Source organism: Helianthus annuus, chromosome 6, assembly GCF_002127325.2.
Source record: "Helianthus annuus cultivar XRQ/B chromosome 6, HanXRQr2.0-SUNRISE, whole genome shotgun sequence".
In the NCBI taxonomy this organism is placed as follows: domain Eukaryota; kingdom Viridiplantae; phylum Streptophyta; class Magnoliopsida; order Asterales; family Asteraceae; genus Helianthus; species Helianthus annuus.
Window position 1 is genome coordinate 41,857,582 of NC_035438.2, and position 22,696 is coordinate 41,880,277.

Consider the following 22,696-nt stretch of genomic DNA (forward strand, 5'->3'; position numbering starts at 1 on the left):
AGCAGTTTTAGAAGGAGGGAAATACTTATATAGAAACTTTTGGGCTAGTTCATCCCAGGTGTTTACCGATCCAGCTGGGAGGGTGTTGAGCTAAGCTTTCGCTCGGTCTTTTAGTGAGAACGGAAACATACGGAGGCGTATGGCGTCGTTTGATGCTCCATTGATCCGAAAGGTATCACATATTTCTAAGAAATTAGTTATATGTAGATGAGGATCCTCGTCCGCAAGCCCGTGGAAGGTTGCGGAGTTTTGGAGCATTTGTATCAAATGCGGTCGGAGCTCGAAGTTATTGGCTTCGACATTCGGAGCATTGATAGCGGCGCCTAGATTACCTACGGTGGGCCGTAGATAATCCATAAGGGTACGTTGGTCCGCCATTGGGGGTGGATCACCCGAAACCTTCTCTTGGTTTTTGGCTTTTAACCTTTTTCTGAGAAAGCGTTCGGGTTCTTCTAGCGGTTCTTTTATGTCTTTATTGGAACTGGAGCTCATACACTATGTGAGGATGGTGTCGGGTTCCAAGTCCTGCAATAAAAACAAAAAGGAATGTCGGTCAGAAGGTTCACCACGGCCCCGTGTTGAGCGAACACGGCCCCGTGGTCGGAAATACAGTGATTGTTTTCCAGATCCCAGTTACTGGAGGTTGGACACGGCCCCGTGTTGCACCGGCACGGCCCCGTGGTCAGCCTTTTGTAACTTGAAAAACAAAAACTACCAGTAACTTTGCTGAGCACGGCCCGTGTCCGACCAGGCACGGCCCCGTGCTGAGCTCTGCAGAAGCTAAAAAAATAAAAAAAAATCCTAAAAAATTAAAGAAAAATAAAAATATGATTAGGCCGTTGATTCCTAACTTTCTTAAAATCCTTGTGTCCCCGGCAGCGGCGCCAAAAACTTGATGCGTGTGTAGTGTAATATTATTTTGATGAGTATTTAAGCCCTTTTTACACTTTTAGCCAAGTTTTAAATTTATAAAACACGATATTCACTAACACTAAACACACATATGGGCAAGTGCACCCATCGTGGACGTAGTATAGTGTTGGTAAGATACCGAGGTCGTCCAAGGACACAAGAGCTTTTAATACCGGTTTATCCTCAACGTCTAATCAAATCAAAAAGTTAGAAAAATGTTTTAAACTAAGAAAAATAAAAACTAATTAAAATGCTGAAAATAAAAATAAAATAAAAACAGATAGACAAGATGAATCACTTGGTTCCGACACGTGTATTAGTATAACCTTTGATTATTTTCGCACTTTTGCACTTGTTTAAGAGATTATCTTAGTTATTGTAGTAGACCCCTCTTTTGAAGGCGACGTTACCCTCAACCCAGTAGTTTGAGTCAGCAAGGATACAATCCTAAAGGGTCGGATTATTGAAAGATAATGAATTAAGTTATTAATGCAAATTATGGTAGGCCCCGCTTCTGGCGGTGACGTTACCCTCGGCTAAGTAGTCTGAGTCAGCAGGGATACAGTCCTAAATAGCCGGGTTATAGTATTAATAGTAGTTAACTTATGAGGGGATCAAAGAGTTTGGATCCCCGCCATCCAATACCTATGGGCATTGAAGGAGATCCTACTAAATTTGACCCAGGTCCCAAGCAGGACCTCTAAACGCTGAACAAGGGCAAGACCCTTACCAAACCGTTCCCTTAACCCCCGACCAGGTAGCCAACATACCTCCATATAGACCGTGGAGATATGAATGGTGAAAATCTTTTATTTTATATAGACAGTAAAATAACGCCAAGACACCACGGACAAACGATAAGGAAAGATCACCTTCAACATAAGTAACTAGTTATTAAAGTCATTAATACAAAACCAAATAAAAAGTGCAAAAGATTAAAAATAAAAAGTATTATACTAAACACTTGTCTTCACCAAGTGATGTAAGAGACTTAGGCAAACATGGCCTTGATTGTCAAGAACTCTTACGATCAATCTTGGATCCCGAGACGACTCACACACTCTATGATGGACAATGGATGATGGTGGTGGATGATGGTGTTATGGTGGTGGTGGGTGGTGGATGAAGTGTGAGAGAGGTGGTGTGCCAAGGGATGAGAGAGAATGAAGCCAAGCTCCTCTATTTATAGGCTGAACAGAAGGCTGGACACGGCCCCGTGTCCGCTGGACACGGCCCCGTGCCCGCCTGACACTCTCTCTCCTCATTAATTGTAATTGCGAATTACAATTAATGCGCCTGCTGTACTTTCACCACGCCCCCGTGCTCGCTGGACACGGCCCCGTGGTGGGCAATGGAAGCTTCTACTGGTTTGTCTTTTCTGCTGCTTCCTGGGCACGCCCCCGTGTTCGCTGGACACGGGGCGTGTTCAGACTCTGTTTCTTCCTTTTTGCTTTGGGAGGTGCCGTTGAGGGTCCGGGCAGTCTACTTTTGTTCCTTTTCTCGTATTTATGGTAGAATTAGTGGTCTTTTTGCTTCTTTTGTGATTTTGAGCTCATTTCATCCTGAAAATACAAAAGGAAGACAAAAACACTCTGTTTCCAACATTAGTACTTAAAAAGGGTTAGTTTTATGCCTTAATTGATGTGTTTTATATGTTGCATTTTACACACATCAAATTTGCAGACAAAGAAAGGTATCAACGGCTTGTGGGCAAGTTAATTTATCTCTCTCACACTCGCCCTGACATAGCTTATGCTGTTGGAGTGGTGAGTCAGTTCATGCATCAACCTCAAGTTGCCCACATGGAAGCTGCTCAGAGAATTTTAAGATATCTCAAGGGAACGGCAGGCCATGGAGTGTTGTTCAAAACAAATGGACATTTAAATGTTGAACTCTACACTGACGCAGACTGGGCAGGGGATAAGGGAAACCGAAGATCGACATCAGGATATTTTTCCTTGGTTGGTGGGAACCTCGTTACCTGGAGGAGTAAGAAACAGAAAGTAGTTGCTCTATCGAGCGCAGAAGCGGAATTTAGAGGTATAGCTCGAGGGTTAAGCGAAGTTCTGTGGATCAGGAAGCTGCTAGAAGACATTGGTTTTTCCCAAAAGGCTCCTAGTAAAGTCATGTGTGACAATACAGCTGCAATACAAATCTCAGAAAATCCAGTTCAACATGATCGAACAAAACACGTGGAGGTAGATCGACATTTCATCAAAGAAAAGTTGGAAGCAAGAATCATAGAACTCCCTCTTGTTTCGTCAAAAGATCAACTCGCAGATATACTCACAAAGGCAGTCAACGGAAACGCGTTTAGTAGCTGTTTGAGCAAGTTGAGTATTGGTGACCCCACTACTCAACTTGAGGGGGAGTGTCAGAAATGAGAATAATAGATAGTGTAGGGGCTAGTATGTAAAGTGGTGTCCTATATAATCACCATTCTTGTAACCCTAATTTCTTGATGAACTAAATACAATTCAAAACCCCAATTGCCGTGTTTGTCCTCTACACTAGACAACATGATCGCTTCCATAACTGCATCAATTGGTATTAGAGCTTTGGTTTTCATATAGTATAAAAGACACCTTATAGGTCTCTTTTAACCACTAGGTTCAATTTGAAGCTTTTAATTAATCATATAGTTTTTGAGCCATTTGATCGCATCCGTAATTGTGTCAATTTTAGTAACCTATAAAAGGACGTGTACTCGATCGACTAGTAAAAAAATTCACAATCATAAACAAACTTTTGATTAAAATATGAAGGGACTCTTACCATTACTTAAACGAAGCTAGCCTTCGTATTTCAAACACGTTGAAAATGAAAACCATATTTCAATTCTAAAAAAATTCTGTTGAGTTACGCAAACCAAATACACCCTTACACTTCCATTTATATATCACAACACCATGTGAGATAATACCACACAAGTTAGGTAGAAATGTCTACCGGAAGGAGGTTACTCTTGACTCTAAGAAGAATACATAAGCTATAACTTTCCAAAGGTCGGGTTTATCAAGCCAAGAGTTATAGAGTCGGAACATGGGTGGGCCAAAATCCAAGGCGTCACAAGCCAGCACTAAAGGGGTGGTTATGTCTATAGCGAAGAAAAGTCTTTTCAAGGAGATCAACCTCCTGAGGAATGGTCCCTCTTTGTCTCATCTTTGTTATGCGGATGATGTAATTTTCATGGTGGAATGGTCGGATTCCAATATTAAAACTCTCAACCATATTCTTAGATGCTTCTCTTTGAGTTCCGGATTAAAGATTAATGCTGAAAGTCGTATTTATTGGAATAATAAGGCGCCGACTAAAGTTATTTACTTTGGGTGGACAACTTCTCTGAATAAGTCTCCCACTTTGAAGGCTCTTGCTTCTCGGGGTGTTCAGATTCCGCATACGTCTTGTGTTAGCTGTGGGATGGTGGACGAAGACGGGGATCATCTTATCATTACATGCATTATCGGCCGTTCTATATGGTGGAATGTCTTTGTTTGGCTTAAAATGCTATATCTAGGTTCGGTATCCTCGGTCAAAGGCATGCTAGACCATTTCATCAATCTTCAACCTTCACTTTCAGTCGTTCCGGTAAGTCTGTTAGTTGAAGCTTAAACAATTCGAAGCATTGGAAAAAAACGCTTGGGGTGGTGTGCCTCACCACCTTTTGGGAATTTTAGAAGGCGAGAAACGACAAGGTATTTCATAATAAAAACTTGTCTTTTTTAGAACGGTAGAAAAGGTTAAAGAATCATCGTTTCTTTGGCTAAGGACGAGGTCTAAATTTCATGATTTAAATTGGAATAGATGGCATGATTTCAATATTCGTTTGTTTGTATATTTATAAATAGAAGAGTTACTCTTAGAGCATTCACATCCATTCCGTCATATTTTCACCCCAAATTACATTAAAAAACACTACATTTTCTCTCCCCTTTTCAATTAAATAATATTTTTTATACCTTTATCATTACATTTTATCTCTCCTCCACTCACAACCATTTTCAAAATATATTAAAAGATTATAGGGGGTGATCAGTGTCCCCCCAAATATACAGATGAACACTAACATTTTCTCTCTCCTCCACTCACAACCACTTTTTATACTCTTTAGGGTGAGAGGGGCACTCCCCTCGTAGGGGAGTCCCCTCTCTTACGCACACCCAATTAGGTTATGCCACGTCAACTCCCCTCTTAAACTCCCCTCACACCCTAATTTGATGGCGGCACTCCTCTCTTAGGGGACTTGCTTTTATATTTTTTTTTGTTTTTTTTTATTTGTTGTAATTATGCATGTTTATAAAATAAAAAAATATTAATAAAAATTAAATAAAATTTAACAAAAGACATTTCAAAGTAGAAAATAAAAATAAAAATTAAATTCAAACTAGAAAATTAAAAGTACATTCAAACTAGAAAATAAAAATTACATTAAAACTAGAAAATAAAAATTTTAGAAATTGCACGGCCACCCGTACTTGTTAGCGATGTCGCGCTTTCGGGGGAGGATGAACGACAACATTTCCGGCGGAGCATCGTCGTGCGGCTTGAGGAATGTTTTCATATCTCGATCGTAATTGTAGTTTTTCATCGTCTCGCGTTGTTCCGATATAAGTTCGCGAGCCTCCGACTCTCTTTTCTTCCTCAATTCAATCGCCTCCAATTCCATCGCGTGCTTCGCTTCTTTCATGGCGGTGTACTCTTTGAATTGTGCTGCCAACTCGGCCAAGCCCTCGGACGATGTCGCTTGACGCTTGTCTTGCCATTGTGTTCTTTGTGGCGAGGGGTCTTCGTTCATATCGGGTATGGAAGGGTCCACGCCAACGAGCTTTCTTTTTTGTGCCGAACCTTCCCTTTCCTCACCCAACAATGGGACTTGGGCCCATTTGTCGTGTTTTCGAACGACCTCCCATGCCTCAACATGTTGAAAACCGTTCGGATATCTCTCTTTAAATTCCTTTAAAGCGACTTTCATCACGTTGAGATTGCTACATCCGCTTCCTCGTGTGCGATCCTACATATTATAAAATAATAAGTGTTAAAAAAATATGAACTTAGTAAACAAAATTAAAAAATATACAACGTTAAAAAATATAATTTTTACCGCTTGTTGGTATAGGCCGTTGAAAAAGTTTATTTTCGTCATCATCGGGCCCCATTTAGACCGTACTTGATGCACGGTCCGGTTACTTCCACCAACGGTGGCGTTAAAATGATCTAAAATCTTACGCCAAAAACTATCGCGGTTTTGTTGATTGCCCTTCTTTTTGTTGGTAGAGCAATGTACCCATGCCTTCGCCAACGCCTCTTCTTGGACCTTTGTCCATTTTTGGCTCTCCATTTTTCCCTTTTTATCCCGAGCGTCATCTTCTTCGTTGCCGGCGTCTTCATCCACATTATATTCATCGTCGCCGGTGTCATCTTCATAGTCGCCCAAATTTTGAGTTTCGGGCACCACCTTCTCGTCCTCGTCGTCGTAAATAGGTAGAGGACGTTCAACATTTCCTCGTGTAGATGGAACTTGTGGGGAACGAAAACCATACGGGTCGAAGGCGCGGGATTGAGGAGGATCCATTGATAACAAATTTTGAAAATAGCCGAAATTGGGTTGAAGGTTGGGTGGTTGGGTGTTGTAAAAGGAGGGGTGTGAAGGTTGTTGGAAAAAAAAGGGGTTGTGAAGTATATCCGAAAGGGGGTTGTGGTTGTGGTTGTGCACTTGCACCGCTCGAACCACCACGAGACGATTGCGAGCCCCGTCCCTTAGTTTTTTTCTTGGCTTCGCGGGGTTGGTTCTCCATTGCTCGGTTTGAGAGTATAAAAGTTTGAGAGTGGTGGGTGTGGTAAAAGTTTGAGAGTGGTAGGTGTTGTAAAAAATTAGTGAAGTTGGTTATTTATATTTGTTTAAAAATTGATTTTTTTTTTTAAATTTGACCGTTTGAAAGATGACCGTTCCTCGATCCATGTGCACATTCAAGCGGTGAACCAACCCCGATTCCCCTCCCCGATTTGGGTCCCTGCGGTGATGGCGGCGGTGTTCCCGATCGGGGAATGGGGTCACCGATACCCCTCCCCGCTAGTGCCCCGTACACCCTTATATTATAAAAACTCTACGCACATAAATTGATGGGATGGATGTGAGTGCTCTTAAAAGTAATTGTTTGCCATAATCCATAAAAAAAAACTTTTGCATTTGGTGTTTAGAGCATTCATATCCATTCCATCATATTTTCATCCTAAATTACATTAGTTTGCTATAATCCATAAAAAAAAAAAAAACTTTTGCATTTGGTGTTTAGAGCATTCACATCCATTCCATCATATTTTCATCATAAATTACATTAAAAAACACTAAAGTTTCTCTTTCCTTTTCAATTAAATAATGTTTTTTATAGTTTTATCATTACCTTTCTCCACTCACAGCCACTTTTAATATTAAAAAATTATAGAGGTCGTCCCCTCAAATATACACACAACCCACTATTTAAAACCATACTTTGTATCGGTGGTCTTTCATCCTCTCGGTTAACGTCGTCAGTCAAGTAGCGTATCCACAGGTATACCCTCCTAGTAATTATTTCAGAGATCGATTTCTTTCATCCTACAACCTCTCATATTTTCGCCTACATTAATTTTCATTAAATTAGGTCTCAGATTCCAAGTTTGATTGAGAAAACCTAGCTATACAAGCCCTAACTTGTTTGCTAATAGTTTACCTATTGAAATTAGGTCTTCACTTTTGCGAATTAAAATGTTATGTTGATTACTCATCTCCATCTTCCTTTGTATTTCTAGAAATTAGTTATCCTTATCAATTTTGCAAAAGATAAAATAAAAAAAAGTTGTTCAAATTCATATCTGATTTCAAAGTTGGAAGCTACTAAATCTGGATACAGGGAGTAGTATTATGGATTGTAAATCCAGATATTGTTGAAGCAACTGTGAATATGTGCAGTCACACACACACACACACATAGACATTAATCCTGAAAGTGCATGTTATGTTCTTTGCTTATCTTGTTGGATTTCCACTTTATTCTGTATAATAATAGTAGTTAGTTTGATTATTAAACCTAATCCGTGCTTAAGGTATCATAGTAAAATGTAGTTGACTACATGTGTATTCAATATTCATACAACAAAATATATATATTTTGTCAAACTTACCACTGTTACAAGTTGTGCAACTGACACCAGTTGATTTCTCTTGCTTGCAGATCAGTTTAAACAAATGACAGGAGCCAAGATTGTTGGTGCTTTAGCCGGATCATTTGCACTAGCCTTCGCCTGCGATTATGTTATTGCAGACAAGAAGATTTTTGGAGGCACAACCCCCTCTACAGTTTCCAACAAGGAGTGGTGGGAAGAGACTGACAAGAAGTTTCAGGCGTGGCCTCGCACCGCTGGTCCTCCAGTTGTCATGAATCCCATCAGTCGCCAGAATTTCATTGTCAAGTCCAAAGCTGAATCCTAGACAAACACTGTAAGTCTGCAACCCTGTTTCTAATAATCCAACTTTAAGCCTCAGGTGAAGGTTGTCGTTTTGTTTATGTTTCCGTAACTTTCATGGATGACTGTTTTGTAGACTCGACCTTATGCTGCTGGTTTGTTATTTTGCTCTTGTTTCTATCGAACATTTCGTCTTCTGTTGCGTGTTTAATTTTTGAAAATGTTGGGTTTTGATGTGGAAAATTGTTATGGTTTCTGTGCTTTCGTTTTGCAATAATCAACATAATGATTGTTGGCCATCAACCATGATTCGTGTTTTCTAATATGTTTTAATCACTTAACATACTTCTATCTTGCGGTCTCGAAAGAATAGGGAGTACTTGAAATACCTTAAATCTGTTGGCATGAATGCAGTTTTTGATGGCAAGTTGTGCTTGACATCCAAGGCTCTTAACTCACCTTTCTAGTGGGGACAATGTTCCTGCAAGAATGGTTATCAGTTCTGGATCCTTGTGATTCATGTATGGTACTTGCTTGTTGCCCATGGTGGTGTTGATTTCTTTAGTTTCACTCATAGTTATTAAAGGCGCTAGGCTCACTCAAGGTGCATAGGTCTTGCCTAGGGCCTAGACGCAGAGCACAAAAAAAAAAAAAAGAAGCAAGGCCTGAGAAAAAAAAGCGCACGATGAAAAAAAAATTAAAAACGTATTATGTGTTAGAGAAATGATACTACCTGTTCAATTAGAATAAACAAAAGCTAATATATAACATTTAATATAATCTATTTAGTACCAAAAGTTCTAAAATATTAGTGTATAAAAGTACTTTTACTTGGATAAAAGTAGAAATTTGTATGGAATCTTGCCGGAATTTAAAGAATTTGGCTGAAAACTCTTTGGAATCTAGGAATCTCGCCAGAACGTGCGCTTGAACCATCACCTGGAGATTTAAAGTGCAATTGTTTAAGTTTAAAGTGCAATTGCCTTGCCTCACCTGGGAAACGGGCCTAGGCGTAACCGCGTAAGCGGCGATTTTAACAACTATGATTTTACCATATGAAATACAACAAATTTTAACTGTTGGAAAAGCAGTTATACTGACTGTCGTTCATGCCCATTATATGAACAGTGGTTTTCAAATAACTGTTTTTGTTAAAGCTTAATTCATTAGCATTGATAGGGTCATCGCCTTGAAAGGTTAGTTTTGGAATGTCATATTGATTCTCCACTGATCATTTCAATAGCTACCTTAGTAAACAATCTTAAGTTGAACAGTGCTAGGCGTTGCAATCTTTGTCCAAACACTCAAGTTTGGGTTCTTATGGACTTTAAATATAAGGATTTAAGTTAAGTATTATTCTTAAGAGGTGTAAATGGGTAAACTGAAATTAAGAGACCGGGTCAGGACGTCAGTTTGGGCAATTAAAAATGGTGGCGGGTCAAAGTGGATTTCGTCTATTTTTGCCCTACAACTCCAAAGAACAACTCATCACTTGTCATTCGCTCTGCTTGCTGGTATCTTATACACAATTAGGTTTATTATATTGGAAGATCTAGTGTGCAAGTTTTATTCATGCCTTCAGTTGTTTGATGAAGTTCCTATGTGAAGAACGCCTATATGATCATTTATTCATAGTTGTTGCATGTCAACCGTATAAATAAACAAATTACTTGTAACCAGATTAAACATAGTTGTCATCTGCCACCAAAAACTACTTAAAAAATAAGGTTAGGTGAGGTTAATGGGATTAAACTATTTTGAAGTGAAATGGGGAAAAGTGGGTGATATGACGACACTTAGGGGGAGTTGAGGAGCGTTAAACTTAAAGTATACCTCAAGGCCTTAGAAGAAGGTGGAGGGGTCACGAGATAAATCTTGACTAATTATTTACAACGACCTGTTGGATCCGTATCTACTTCTTTCAAAACCCATTCTGACCCAAACTTAAATGACCATTTTTTGATAATTCGTTCTGACCCGTTACCCTGGCCAGCATGTTTTTCCAAGTATAGTTAGTGCTAAAGGAGATTAGAGCCTACAGTAATCTATACATAACTGTTGCCATTTATAGCGGTCAGCTTTCACCAAAGCTATAAGTTTACCAATCATAGATTAAACTTAAAAACTGACTTGGTGTAAAATGCCAAAGCTGATTAGTCAGATTTCAGTAAGTTATATTTCATATCTGTGTCATATACAGGGTATGAGATCCGGTTTAATTTATCCAAGCATATACTTTACACCCTGTTTAACTTAAGATAAACTCTTGATGTTCTCATTTTGTAAATCCAGTTACAGTAAACAGTTTGTAACACTAAAATCACACATTTTATTCATTATGATACACAACAATCTTCTTAATTAATGACCCTTAATAATACATAAATGACTATCTTACGGCTGGATCCGATTGTTACACTCTAATAAAATATCATATAAAAACCGTATACAAGATCCAATCCGGGTCGTTTTAATCTATTAGTTGCGTTCATCATGTGCTTCTAGACATGCCAAACCTTGACATCGTCCAAAACCGGACCACAAAAATGACCGTAGTCATTTAACTTAGTGTGGTAAAAGGCACTGTAAAATGTGAGTCTTGTCCTCGTGGATGTAGCAATGAACTTGAGGTTTGCTGGCGTAAACGCGCCCTTTCCTGTAGATTCATGCTTTACTTTCACTGTTTCTTTTGCTGCAAAAGCCTCCACCATCATCGACCCGTGGCAGTCGTTCTTCCCATCTCCAATGGTGAAAGATAGGCTATAGGCCTTGTTGGGCACAGTCCGGATGATTTGCGCAATTGCGGTTTCTCTCCCTCCTACTAACTCAATAGCTGCGAGGCCTGTTGGCACCGAGAAGTGTTTGGAGTCTACGTATTTTGCTGGTTTGAGTGATTCGACGATCCATCCAGGGAGTGGGGATATTATGTCATGTATTTTGGGCAACAGTAGGACTCCAGTTGAGTAGTTCTTGAACACATGAGGACCGATCTCAAAACCGCCATTTTTCACCAAGTTTCCTACATGTTAGAATCAACCAATTCATCAAGAAACTCATAGATAACAATCAATCGTATCTTGTTTATATATTGTAATGGTGTTTTACCTGCGGCGTATCTTAGAGGAGGCATCTCCTTGATTGCAATGGCATCCAAGAGAGGTCCGCAAGCGGGGTCCTCTTGAACCCCCGGGTTATGAAAAGTGACCACTGTCTTCCTTGAAGTAGCCACAAAAGCAAAAGCATAAGTGTCCCCTCCATCACTACTATACAAAGTTTGAATGGGAAGGTCACTTGAGCGATTAGCGGCCGAGACCCTTAGGACTTCATCTTGAGCACAAGTCCGTGTGGCGGCAAATGTGAGGGAGTACACCTTACCTGGCTTCAAGTTAATAGCTTGGGATATGGTGGCTTCATTGCCAAGTCTTGCTGCATGGGCCCCACGTGGGATCGCAAAGTAGAACCCATCTGGTTGGGGCCCACCAGAAACGTACTCTACCATGCCAGATATTACCCATTTAGGTAACGAGTACTTTCCTATGATTACAGTTTTCTTGAGGTTTGAAGGTTTTGGCCCTTCTTCGAAGTTGCCATTCGCGAGCAACCCTATTACACAAAAATTTGAAACAATGTAAGAAAGATAAACTAGAAATCATGTTTGGTACCTAAAAGGTTTTTTTTTTTTTTTTTTTTTTTTTTTTTTTTTTGGATCATGGTATTTAGTTTTTATAGCACTATAGTATACATGATTGTTAAAAGAGTGTGGGCCCACGATAAGATAGATCTAAGATGTTAAAACCAACTCAAATACACATTAGACCACTTTACCGTCAAAATACGCAGGTCTAGCAGGAGCTGCGGCTTGCGAATATAACAATGTAGAGAAGAGAACACAAAGAAAGAGGAGATGTGCCATCTTTTTAGACGATCCGCTATGGTGAGTAGATTGCGATAGGCGAATTTGTAGGTTTTGAATCCTACGGGACACACAAGTACATAGGTATCATGAAGGGTATTTATGCAACATTATAGGAAACATCAAGGAAGGGATACCATGTTAAAAGAGCACCAAATCAGGCGATGAATGTGTTGGATTGTATGCTTTTGGACCCACAAAGGGCATTGGCGACCGTGATTTGCTCTCACTCAAGTTTATTAGATTCCTTGTGTATTCACGACCCTTACTATTTTTATATTTTAATTTTAATCTTCTTGATGATTGAAAAACGGGGATCACTTTGCAAGTTTCAAAATTTGCATTACTTTTATGTTTATTTCACGTGATGATAATTGGATCTGCCATAAATATAACTAGACACATAAAATATGCTTTTGAGTGTATATTATTAACTATAATGGGACCTTCCAACCTATTTCAGGGTGTAAAGCAAAATTCTAGATTAAGAGTTTTTAATATCTATTGTCGGCATAGAGGACAGGATGAATTAGCCGGTATAATACAATGCAATATAATAATACATACAAGTATGTAGTGAAAGTTTTAAATACAACTCGGCCTGTGCGACGGTGCACGAGTGAAAAAGTAATGTGTGTTTCGTAATTAGAGTTAACCCAACCCCATGTGTAATTATACAAATATTGTACGTAAAACCTAACCCATACGTAATTATACAAATAACGTGCGTAATTATGTATCATAACGTGTGTTTTTTTAAAATGAACATGAGTAATTCACTCACGCACCGTTGCACGTTAAGAGGCTATTGTATGTTAATCTTCCCCTAAGCATGTATATGTATAATATCAAGAATTAAGTGAAAGTTAATTTTTTTAAAGATTAAAAGATAATATCTTGGGCTTACAATTTTAGGCTTAAACCTATTATTATATTTATAAATTGGTAATTAACTAAATAATTCATTAGTTGTTCTACTTGTAATGGCGAAGCTTAGTGTATAGGGTAGGGGGGGGGGCACCCGCTCCCCTGAATGTTTCAGTTAGAAGTGTAAAATTTTCTATTTTTCGTCCGAAAATTTTAAAATTATATAGGATTGTCCCCCAATTATTTTGCCTAAATATTGATACAATATATAAATTGGGTCACATGACTTTCCGTCCCCTCGAAACTTTTGGTCAAGCTCCGCCACTGTCTACTTGTTAATATACGAATAAATGAAACATACTAATTTAAGCAATACGAATAAATGAAACATGAAACATACTAATTTAAGCAATACGAATAAATGAAACATACTAATTTAAGCAATTTAAATACAATAAGTGATAAAAAAAGTGTAATTGTAATAATCCTAAACATCCATGGATTTAAGAGTAATATATTTTAAGAGTAATTTAAACAGTAGCATATAGGTTTTTGCATAGGTGTTAGGATTTTGTAATTTGTTGTTTTTACTCTTTTAACTGTAGCTACTACAATTTACCCATCATTAATATGTTACAAATAGTTTACAACTTTCGTTAGTAGTAATTATGTATATGTATGGTTGTTTGATGTGATTTTTTTAGCCACATTTTTAGTTTTTTACCATTCTGAAAAATAGTTATCCACACATTCACATTTGAATCTCTGTACCGTCACAAACCATATAATTTAAGGAAAAAGTGATTGTTTTCCTCAATTTTTACATTCCATCTGAATTTAAAAAAAAAAAAAAAAAAAAAACAGGGAAATATATGGGTTGAATAGTGAATCCGTAAATGAAATTACTATTTACTCCATATATTTATCTCACATATTTTTTTGTGAGCGTTGAATAATATACTAATAAATAATTAAAGAAGTATTATTAATTGAATAAAGATAGGAATCGATGTACGCGGGTAGGGATGGGCATTCTTTCCCAAATACCCGTACCGATTTTAGGTACTCGATACAAGCATTGTTATCCAATTTTATTAATTCTGGTATTCGGTATTTTCGGTATTGGTATGGGTACGAGTACGAGTAAAAAAGAGTACTGGTAGCCGAATTTTATATAGAACTTTAAAAGTTTATTATATTATGTTTTATTTCATATTATGATATTTATCGTACTCGTATTTTTTACCTATTTGGTACCGTATCATATTGGTACTCGTGATAATTTTACCTCTTTAGTACCTGTACAAGTGCTTAAAAACTAAAATAAAAACAAAGTGGTACCAAAGCGGGTACCGTACCCAGTTTTGTTGAAATTCAGTACCAGTATTTTCGAAACCGGTACGGGTACAGATACGAGTAGTGTACCAATCTCATCCCTATACTTGGGTTTTAGAAAATGAAAAAAGTTTTAGAGATAAATGTATTTTTTTAATCTAAACTATACCTCAAATGTGAAATACATACGCCCATGTAGACGTTAACATTAAGGTCAGTTGTACTATAGAGACGTTGACATTAATTAAGGTCACATGGACTTTGTGCATCGACAAAATGATAGTCACTAGATTTAAAATGTGTTGTTTTCAATGTTATCATTAAGAACACCATATATAAAAATGAAGAATCTGAGATTGTTTTTGGTAATGAGAATGAGGCCGGCGTCACTGGTGCCACTCGCTCGTGCATCAAAATGCAGCACGTGATTCACCAATAAAAACTAAAAACCCTGTGGATTGAGCTCTTCTCCAAGATTTGTTGAAGAAAGAAAAATGTTAAAAGAGAGAATTACAAACTTACAAGACAAGCCTTAAAAATCATTTGAGCAAGGGTTGGCTTTAAAATACATATTTGAGCAAGGGTTCTGTGTTAATGTTTTAAAAATCATGGCGGATATCAAACCAATCGCTCCATCAGTTCATCGATGTTAGCATGTTTTAAAAACCGGTTCAAACCGGCCGGTATTACAGGTTGAACCAGCTATCGGAGCATCACTGGCACGATAGAGCCCTGTCTAACTAGAGCACCGGTTTAGTTTTCGAACCGTCGGAAAATTCGGTATTACCGGTACATGCATACCAATAAATTGGTTTATACCCATGTTCAGTTTTGAGTTTTAAGCTCCTCATTGGTAACTAAAACTTCTTATTTAATATTGTAAGTTTCGAAAATAGTTATGCTCTTGTTGATAAGGATGGCGATTAGAAGCGGATCTACCATGTAATGAGAGGTAGCCTGTAATACACTAATACCCATCAACTTTGTTGGCGAAGTACAACATTAGTGCAAAAAAAAAAAAAAAAAAACACACTTTGTAGTTTTATGTATATTTTACCCGTGAACAAATATTAGGATCCCTCTAAAGATTTCTAAATAGATAAGAAGAAGAGATGGGAAAAGACAGTTTTATTTAAACAAGCCTTGAGAAAAACTTTCGCTCAAACTGGTGTCGAACTTTTGAAACTGGATGATTAGCGTTGTTTGAATTAATATCGGTTGAGTGTTTGTATAAGAGTCAATTCCTTTACCATTATCATATTCTTAGTTTTTAATCATCACACATGCGTCTATTTGCACCAAATATCAATGAATTAGGTTACCAAATTTTTAAGATTTTATAAATCTTGCTAGTCTAAGAGCATCACCAATAGAGATGTTTTTTGGTGGTATTTTTTAGTGCTAATGTGACATCTGCTCAACCAATGAGAGCATTTCTCTCTCTTGACCCACTCACATACACAAAAAAACACTATTTCTCTCTTCTCTCCCCTCTTTCCTACATCACACTCACATAACTTTATTCCCTCAATTTTTTCTCATTTTTCCTCACATATATAACTACACTCTCTCTCCTCCACCTCACACCCTCTCTCCTCCACCTCACTTTCTCTCTCTTTAAAAACACCAAAAGATATATCTATTGTGAATGCTCTAACTCAATTGTATTGTTCAATAAATTTGGTACACTGACTCATAGCAGTGTTGATTAAGAGCTATGAGAAGAGAATATATATATTTTTTTTTGAAATAGGCGGATTTATTGATAGAAAAACAACAACAGAAGCAACCTTAGCAAGATGCTAAGGCATTAGTACATGTACAGCATAAAGCAAACCAAAATATAATTATAAAACTTAGTAAAATTATTTAAAACAACTGAATCTACACCATTCTTTCCACTCCAACTCTGATTTTCCAGCTCTAGCTTTGACCCATAAGAACGATATTGCTTTAATGTCACCAACTGCCCTTGAAACGTGTGTTGGCCTCCCGTTAAAAATTAAATTATTTCTGATCCGCCATAGACTTCAACATGTTGCCGCAATAATAAGGTAGACCGCCTTCTTTTTATCTTGTGACGAACTATGAGACTCAATATATTCCATTAATCCCACGACGCTCAAAAGATATCTCGGAATGGGTATTTTGACCCATAACGAGATCGCCGTCCAGACTAAATGAGCATATTGACATGAAACCAATAAATGATCAATCGATTCAGTAGCCGAACAACATAATGCACATAAGACCGAAGGAATATGAATGTTTCTTAATGCCAAGGCATCTCTAGTCGGTACTCGATCCAGCACCGCTCTCCATAGGAAGCAATTTATTTTCTTCGGTATCCAGCTAAGCCATTTGAGAACCTGTGTCTCCGGGATCAAATCCATTCCATCCAACTCTGACCGCAAGTCTCTAACTTTGAATACTTCTTGTTTATCCTCTTGTTTCCAAAGCCACATGTCTGATTTCTTTTCTATTTTTACACCTTCTAGCAATTTTACACACTCGGCCCATGTTTCAGTCGTGTCTGTATGAGTAGCCGGAGACTCGCCGCCCCAACTCCACATGATTTCCCCGTTTGTAAGACTGTATCTTTGCTGAACCAAGCATAATTTATTTGTTTGTGCTGCAAAAAGACCGGGAAATCGATCCTTTAGCGAGTAGTCGCCTACCCACTTATCTAACCAAAAAAAAGATCTTATCCCCACAACCCATTTTCACTTCCAGCCTGTTTTGTACATCTGAAAGCTTGAGATTCGACCCCTTTCCTAGCTGCACAATATTTTTCCACACACCACTTATCGAGTTTTTTATTGGAATGGTCGTAAAAGAGCGTCCCCCACTATGTATTGCCATTACAACTTTCGCCCAGAGATGTGATCTTTCACTTCTAAGTTTCACAATCCATTTTACCATCATAGCTTTGTTCATCGAAGCCAAACTGCCAATCCCTAACCCCCCTTGTTCTTTAGGAGCCACCACTTTAAACCAAGGTACCCAAGCCATCTTATTTTTATCTATACAACCTCCCCATAGGAATTTACGCCTTACTTTTTCTAAATATTTAATGATATGTAACGGTGCACTAAATAAGGAGAAATAGTAAGTTGGAAGGTTACCTAGAACCGCTTTCACAAGTGTCGTTCGTCCGCCAAATGATAATGTCCGCGCCTTCCACATTGAAAGTTTGCTTTCAAATCTATCAATAACTGGTTTCCAGTTTTTAACCAAACTCATATTGGAGCCAACCGGAAGACCTAAATATATAAACGGTAACGAACCTCTTTCACACCCGAGAATCGAAGACATATGCGAGATCTCCTCATTTCCCACACCCACGCCAAACACTTTACTTTTTGAGAAATTTACTTTTAGACCCGAGGATAAGTGAAAGCACCTTAGAAGCCTAGCAAGGTTGTGAAAGTTATCTTCTGACCACTCTCCCACAAATATTGCATCGTCTGCATATAAAAGATGTGAAACTCTTGGTCCCTCTCCCGGTGTTATGACGCCTTTAAAAATTCCCAGCTGAACCGCACTTTCCGTGGCAATATGCAAAGCCTCCATCGCCAATATAAATAGAAGTGGAGATAACAGGTCACCCTGTCTGACCCCCCTTTGAATTTCAAACTCCAAGGTTGGTGACCCGTTTACTAAAACCGACGTTCTAGCCGTTTTTAATAATCCCATCGTCCATTTCCTCCAAAGAGCCGGAAATCCCATTTGGATAAGACCGAATCCAAAAAACTCCAACTTATCGAGTCGAATGCTTTCTCGAAGTCCACTTTAAATAGCATCAATTTCTTCTTACTGTATTTTGCCCACGAGATGAGTTCGTTTATGATCAGAGGGCCTTCCAAAATACTTCTTCCTTCAATGTATGCCGTTTGTACATCACTAACCAATAAATCCATGACCTTTTTGAGTCTACTCAATAGAATTTTCGTCACCACTTTTGAGATGCAACCGATCAGATTGATTGGTCTAAAATTGTTAATTGTTTGAGGATTATTTGATTTGGGGATGAGTGAAATGAAACTCGAATTACACCCACGATTCAGCTTGCCATGAACATAGAAATATTCAAGTGTCGACTCAAAATCCTTTTCGAACAAATCCCAGAAATTCTTTATGAATTTGAAAGTAAAACCATCAGGGCCCGGTGTTTTATCTCCCCCACAGCACCATACCGCTTCCTTAATTTCCTCCTTTGAGAATCTTTTCATTAACATGGCAGACTGAGCCAAAGTTAATACCTTGAATCCATTGTTACTAAATGTCGGTCTGTTAGACTCATGTTCAGTAAAGATAGACTCATAGTACTTTTTAATGTTTCCTTTGAGCTCCTCTGGTTGTGATATCCATACCCCATCAAAATTCAGCCCACTAATTCTATTGTTTTTCCGATGTCCATTAATGACAACATGGAAGAAGGCTGAGTTCTCATCCCCATCTACTGCCCATTTGACCTTTGCCCTCTGTTTGAGATCTTCCATCCTGTTATCTTCTAACTCATTCAACATTTTAAGCCACGAGTCCCTTTCACATATCTCCATTTCAGTTAGTGCTACCGATTCTGCTTTCAAATCCATGTCATCTACCTTTTTTTGAAGCTCTTTTATCACTTTTCAATCTCTGTTTCTTATCTTCTCACACCAAGGTTTTACTGCAACTTTGACTGCTTTTAATTTTGCTGCTAATAATTTATCTGGTGGATAGAAGCCAATGACTCCATCGTACACCTTTTTGACAATATCCGCTAACCCATCCTCTTTTAGCCAAGAGTTAAAGAAACGAAATGGTGGTATACCAAAAAACACATCAGAGCATAGCAAGAGTAATGGTCTGTGATCAGATTTGAATCTCGATAATCCCAAAAGTTTAGCCGATGGCCACAAAGATAGAAAAGAATAACAGACCAGTACCCGATCAATTTTGCTAAACTTCATACCATCATCTGTCACACACGTAAAGGCACATCCCAACATAGAGTACTCCACCAAACCTGCTTCGCTAATGAAGAAATTGAAGTCTTCGGCCTCTTGTTTATTAAATCTAGAGTTCTTTCTTTCCGTGGGTTCCCTGACACAGTTGAAGTCGTCTAAGAAGATCCACGAGCCAGAGAAGGATCTCATCAAAACAATTAAATCTGCCCAGAGTTGTTTTTTTTTATTCTGATCATGGGGTGCATATATGTTAACAACTGAGATATCTCCCCCCATTACGAAGTTCCCCCATTGTGGCTAAAAAGTGTCTACTCTTTACTGTTGTCTTTTTTGTGAAGAGTCCAGGGTCCCAAATACTAAGGAGACCACCCGATCTGCCTGTGGCTTCAATTGAATCAAAATCAAAAGGAGTATTATCCCAAAAATTACTAACCAGAATGTTCGAAGAGTTTGACATCTGCGTTTCTTGAATAGCGATAAAACCGAGCTTGTTATTCCTTTTCAGATTCCTTATGTGCTCCGCCTTGCTGGAGTCACCTGCCCCACTAATATTTGCTGTAACGAAATTCATTGGGAATAATTTGTCGCCTGTGCTTCTTCAACCTGTCTCGTGATCTTCTAGCCATAGCCCGAAACCCGAAAACCAATGGCCTCACCAACCTTTATTGTCGATTCTACCTCTTCCACAATTGAATCTCGATTTGTGTTTCCGGTGTTCCCAACCTCGTCTTCCCCCCTGCCGTTCGATGGTTCCCCACCTCCATTTGTCGATTTACTTTTACTCTTAGAGGATTCATGGTTTCTTCCCAACCAGAGAGCATCCTTCATCTTCATCGAAGGAAAAAATTGTTTCTTCTTCTTATGCCCTAATTTCTGCATCGAAGGAGGAGCCTGAGCATTGCTATTGTTGTTACTTTTATTCTGCTGTTTCATTCTGCTGTGAGGAGCACGGTTTATTGTTCAAGTCAAAGTTCCTTTATTGTTGTTCCTGGGCCACCTGATTGATAATATCTGTTGGGATTGAACCCTACCAGAGGAACAGATAATGTAAAGCCAAAACCGGATCACATCAGTGGACTAACAATAAGCAGCAGTTTACACTTTGCTTTCCCCTTGACAGTGGTATTCTAACAGCCGATGGATCTTAAGTGCTGCTCAACTACAACAACTGATGAACCAAACACTGATGGAACAACTAAAGACTGCTAAAAGGCAAACGTTGAGCTCTATCTACTGCTGTCTCTTAAGTACTGCTGAAGATTCAAGCACTGCTCATTCAAAGACTGATCACCTTTTGAAGAAAGCACTGATGTTCAAGTAATCAGTGCTTAGGCTACAACAGTGGAACGTGAACAGTGTTAGACTTGTTTTGTATTGTATTATCAATCAGCTGTTAGACATCAGTAGTTTTGTATAGATCAGTGTTTATAGGCTGTTAGGCTGTTAGAAGTCACTATCATGGTGACGTCAGCTAAGATGCTTCAGTGGTTTGGTTTGCCTATAAATGTAACAGTACCCTGTACTGTTACATTTTATTGTCTGAGTGGATTCTTGTTCTTCAGTCTAATCCTTTCATCTTGTGCAACCAACCTTGGGGTATCAGGCTAAGGGGGAGCTTAGTATTGTAAGCATGCTTGTAATCATTTGCTTTGTAATTCAATCATTCGACTTAATGAGAAGCAATTGTTTATCATACTATTTTCCTCTTTGATTGGGTTTACAAAGTTTGTATTCATTTCCGCTGCACTTTATATCATTTCATATACTCTGAATGTTAAATTTATACAAACAAACACAATCATGAGAGCCTCGGATCCTAACAATTGGTATCAGAGCTTGGACAGTCAAATTCGATCTAACAATCAATTTGACATAACAATTCAGCTCACAATTCATTGATACTAAGGATGGTTGTATTCAGTTGTAAAACAGAGTAACGAGTGAATCATGATCAAAATGGTTAATCAGAAACTCTGTAAATCAACCAAGATGTCATATGACACACAAATTTCACGCAACAAGTGATATCATGCACAAGTCACTCATAGTTTTCAGATATGTAAAATATCTGATAAATTATGGGATCGTTCGATATTTTCAAATTGATTTCAATTGTTGTTTTGATATTTGTGATGTTTTCACTAAAAGCTAAAGTATGAAACTCAGATTAACAAAAACCTATGTTCTTAAAACATTAGTGTTTTTGATAACATAATAGAGGGAAATTAAAACTTTAGCCATTCAGATCTTATGTGTTGAAAACAGGTTGAGCTCCTCAAAAGGACAAATCAACTATGTTAAAATACATTAAGAAAATCAGGAGTCAAAAATGTCCAGATCATAGGTAATGAGAAGGTTGGCATAAGCATGTGCAAAAATGACCAAATCTCTCAAAACATTACTGCAAAATGATTCTGGAACAAATATTCCTTCAATAAATACCCCTCAGTAAGTATTTCAATACTTATGATTGGGAAGGGTAAAAAGGGAAGAAGAAAATTCACAAAAACTCAGAATTGTGTTTATCTCAAAACTCTTCAAGTCAAAAGAAAAGAGTATAAACATAAAACACTTATGAGTCTTAGTTTAGAGTAATAATGATCATTAAGCAACTATGTGCATCCATTTGCTCAGGAAAAGGTTTTGATTCCGGTGAATGAACTCCAAAGAGGACTAGACAAATTTTTCATCCATGTGTCCTCATGTTTGCAATCAACTGACCATTTTGTTAAACTTAAGAATGATATGATTACGTACATATGTCAAGGTCATGTCATTTTTAGGGTTGTTTTAAACATCAAAGGTTGATTGCTAAACAGTGCTTAAACTACTGAGGCATTTATGTTTTACTTTGAATACTAAACGATAATGAGATGCCTTAGTAAAAAGTTTTCATCATCTGGGGTATTTAACCACTGTTCTTCAAAATAGACATGTGGCAAAACCTTGAATGAATACTCTCAAAACAGTTGCTGAAATATTTGTTCTTCAAATCTGTATCATTTACTCTAATCACTGTTTTGTTCAAACATCTGATCACTAAATACTATCCACTGCTGAAAGTCAACCACTGATTTCTCATTTTGCTAAGACAAGCACTGATGCTCAAAATCAGTGTCTTATCCACTGATATACTATCCACTGATAGTAAAAATCTTCCACTGTTTTCATATTATTACCGTTGTAACCACTGATGCTTGATTCATCAGTGGCTCTTAAAACAACTGTCCTCCACCCCTCATCCATTTCATCAATGTTTGACACGTGGTCAGTT

The 22,696-nt window shown here is 38.1% G+C and overlaps 3 protein-coding genes across 4 annotated transcripts; 1 reads left to right on the forward strand and 2 right to left on the reverse strand.

The window, feature by feature from the left end:
- Positions 1 to 7,341: 7,341 nt before the first annotated feature.
- LOC110890243 lies at positions 7,342 to 8,598 on the forward strand. 2 transcript variants are annotated; one of them, XM_022137837.2, is made up of 2 exons: positions 7,342 to 7,463; positions 8,124 to 8,598. In XM_022137837.2, exon 2 carries the CDS (start codon positions 8,138 to 8,140, stop codon positions 8,378 to 8,380), a length of 243 nt encoding a protein of 80 aa, XP_021993529.1. In that variant the 5' UTR covers positions 7,342 to 7,463; positions 8,124 to 8,137; the 3' UTR covers positions 8,381 to 8,598. The 2 variants fall into 2 exon arrangements, with proteins under 2 accessions (XP_021993529.1, XP_035830442.1); XM_035974549.1 differs by lacking the exon at positions 7,342 to 7,463 and adding an exon at positions 7,578 to 7,635.
- Positions 8,599 to 10,664: 2,066 nt separating this feature from the next.
- On the reverse strand, positions 10,665 to 12,359 carry LOC110890242. Its single transcript, XM_022137835.2, has 3 exons — positions 12,181 to 12,359; positions 11,461 to 11,958; positions 10,665 to 11,374 (listed from the first exon to the last, which is right to left on the reverse strand). The coding sequence occupies exons 1-3, from the start codon at positions 12,266 to 12,268 to the stop codon at positions 10,857 to 10,859; spliced, it is 1,104 nt and encodes a 367-aa protein (XP_021993527.1). The 5' UTR covers positions 12,269 to 12,359; the 3' UTR covers positions 10,665 to 10,856.
- Positions 12,360 to 19,104: 6,745 nt separating this feature from the next.
- LOC110888238 lies at positions 19,105 to 19,993 on the reverse strand. The gene is made up of 2 exons (XM_022135770.1): positions 19,742 to 19,993; positions 19,105 to 19,650 (listed from the first exon to the last, which is right to left on the reverse strand). The coding sequence occupies exons 1-2, from the start codon at positions 19,991 to 19,993 to the stop codon at positions 19,105 to 19,107; spliced, it is 798 nt and encodes a 265-aa protein (XP_021991462.1).
- Between the last annotated feature and the right edge of the window lie 2,703 nt (positions 19,994 to 22,696).

What these genes read in the sequence shown, in the direction of transcription:
- LOC110890242 (XM_022137835.2), bottom strand. Translation starts at nt 12,268, where the DNA reads ATGGCACATCTCCTCTTTCTTTGTGTTCTCTTCTCTACATTGTTATAT. An exon ending in TAGACCTGCGTATTTTGACG is followed by an intron (nt 11,959 to 12,180) that starts GTAAAGTGGTCT and finishes TTTGTGTAATAG; the next exon opens with GGTTGCTCGCGAATGGCAAC. An exon ending in TCCTCTAAGATACGCCGCAG is followed by an intron (nt 11,375 to 11,460) that starts GTAAAACACCAT and finishes TCTAACATGTAG; the next exon opens with GAAACTTGGTGAAAAATGGC.
- LOC110888238 (XM_022135770.1), bottom strand. Translation starts at nt 19,993, where the DNA reads ATGAATTTCGTTACAGCAAATATTAGTGGGGCAGGTGACTCCAGCAAG. An exon ending in TCTTCACAAAAAAGACAACA is followed by an intron (nt 19,651 to 19,741) that starts GTAAAGAGTAGA and finishes CCCCATGATCAG; the next exon opens with AATAAAAAAAAACAACTCTG.
- LOC110890243 (XM_022137837.2), top strand. Translation starts at nt 8,138, where the DNA reads ATGACAGGAGCCAAGATTGTTGGTGCTTTAGCCGGATCATTTGCACTA.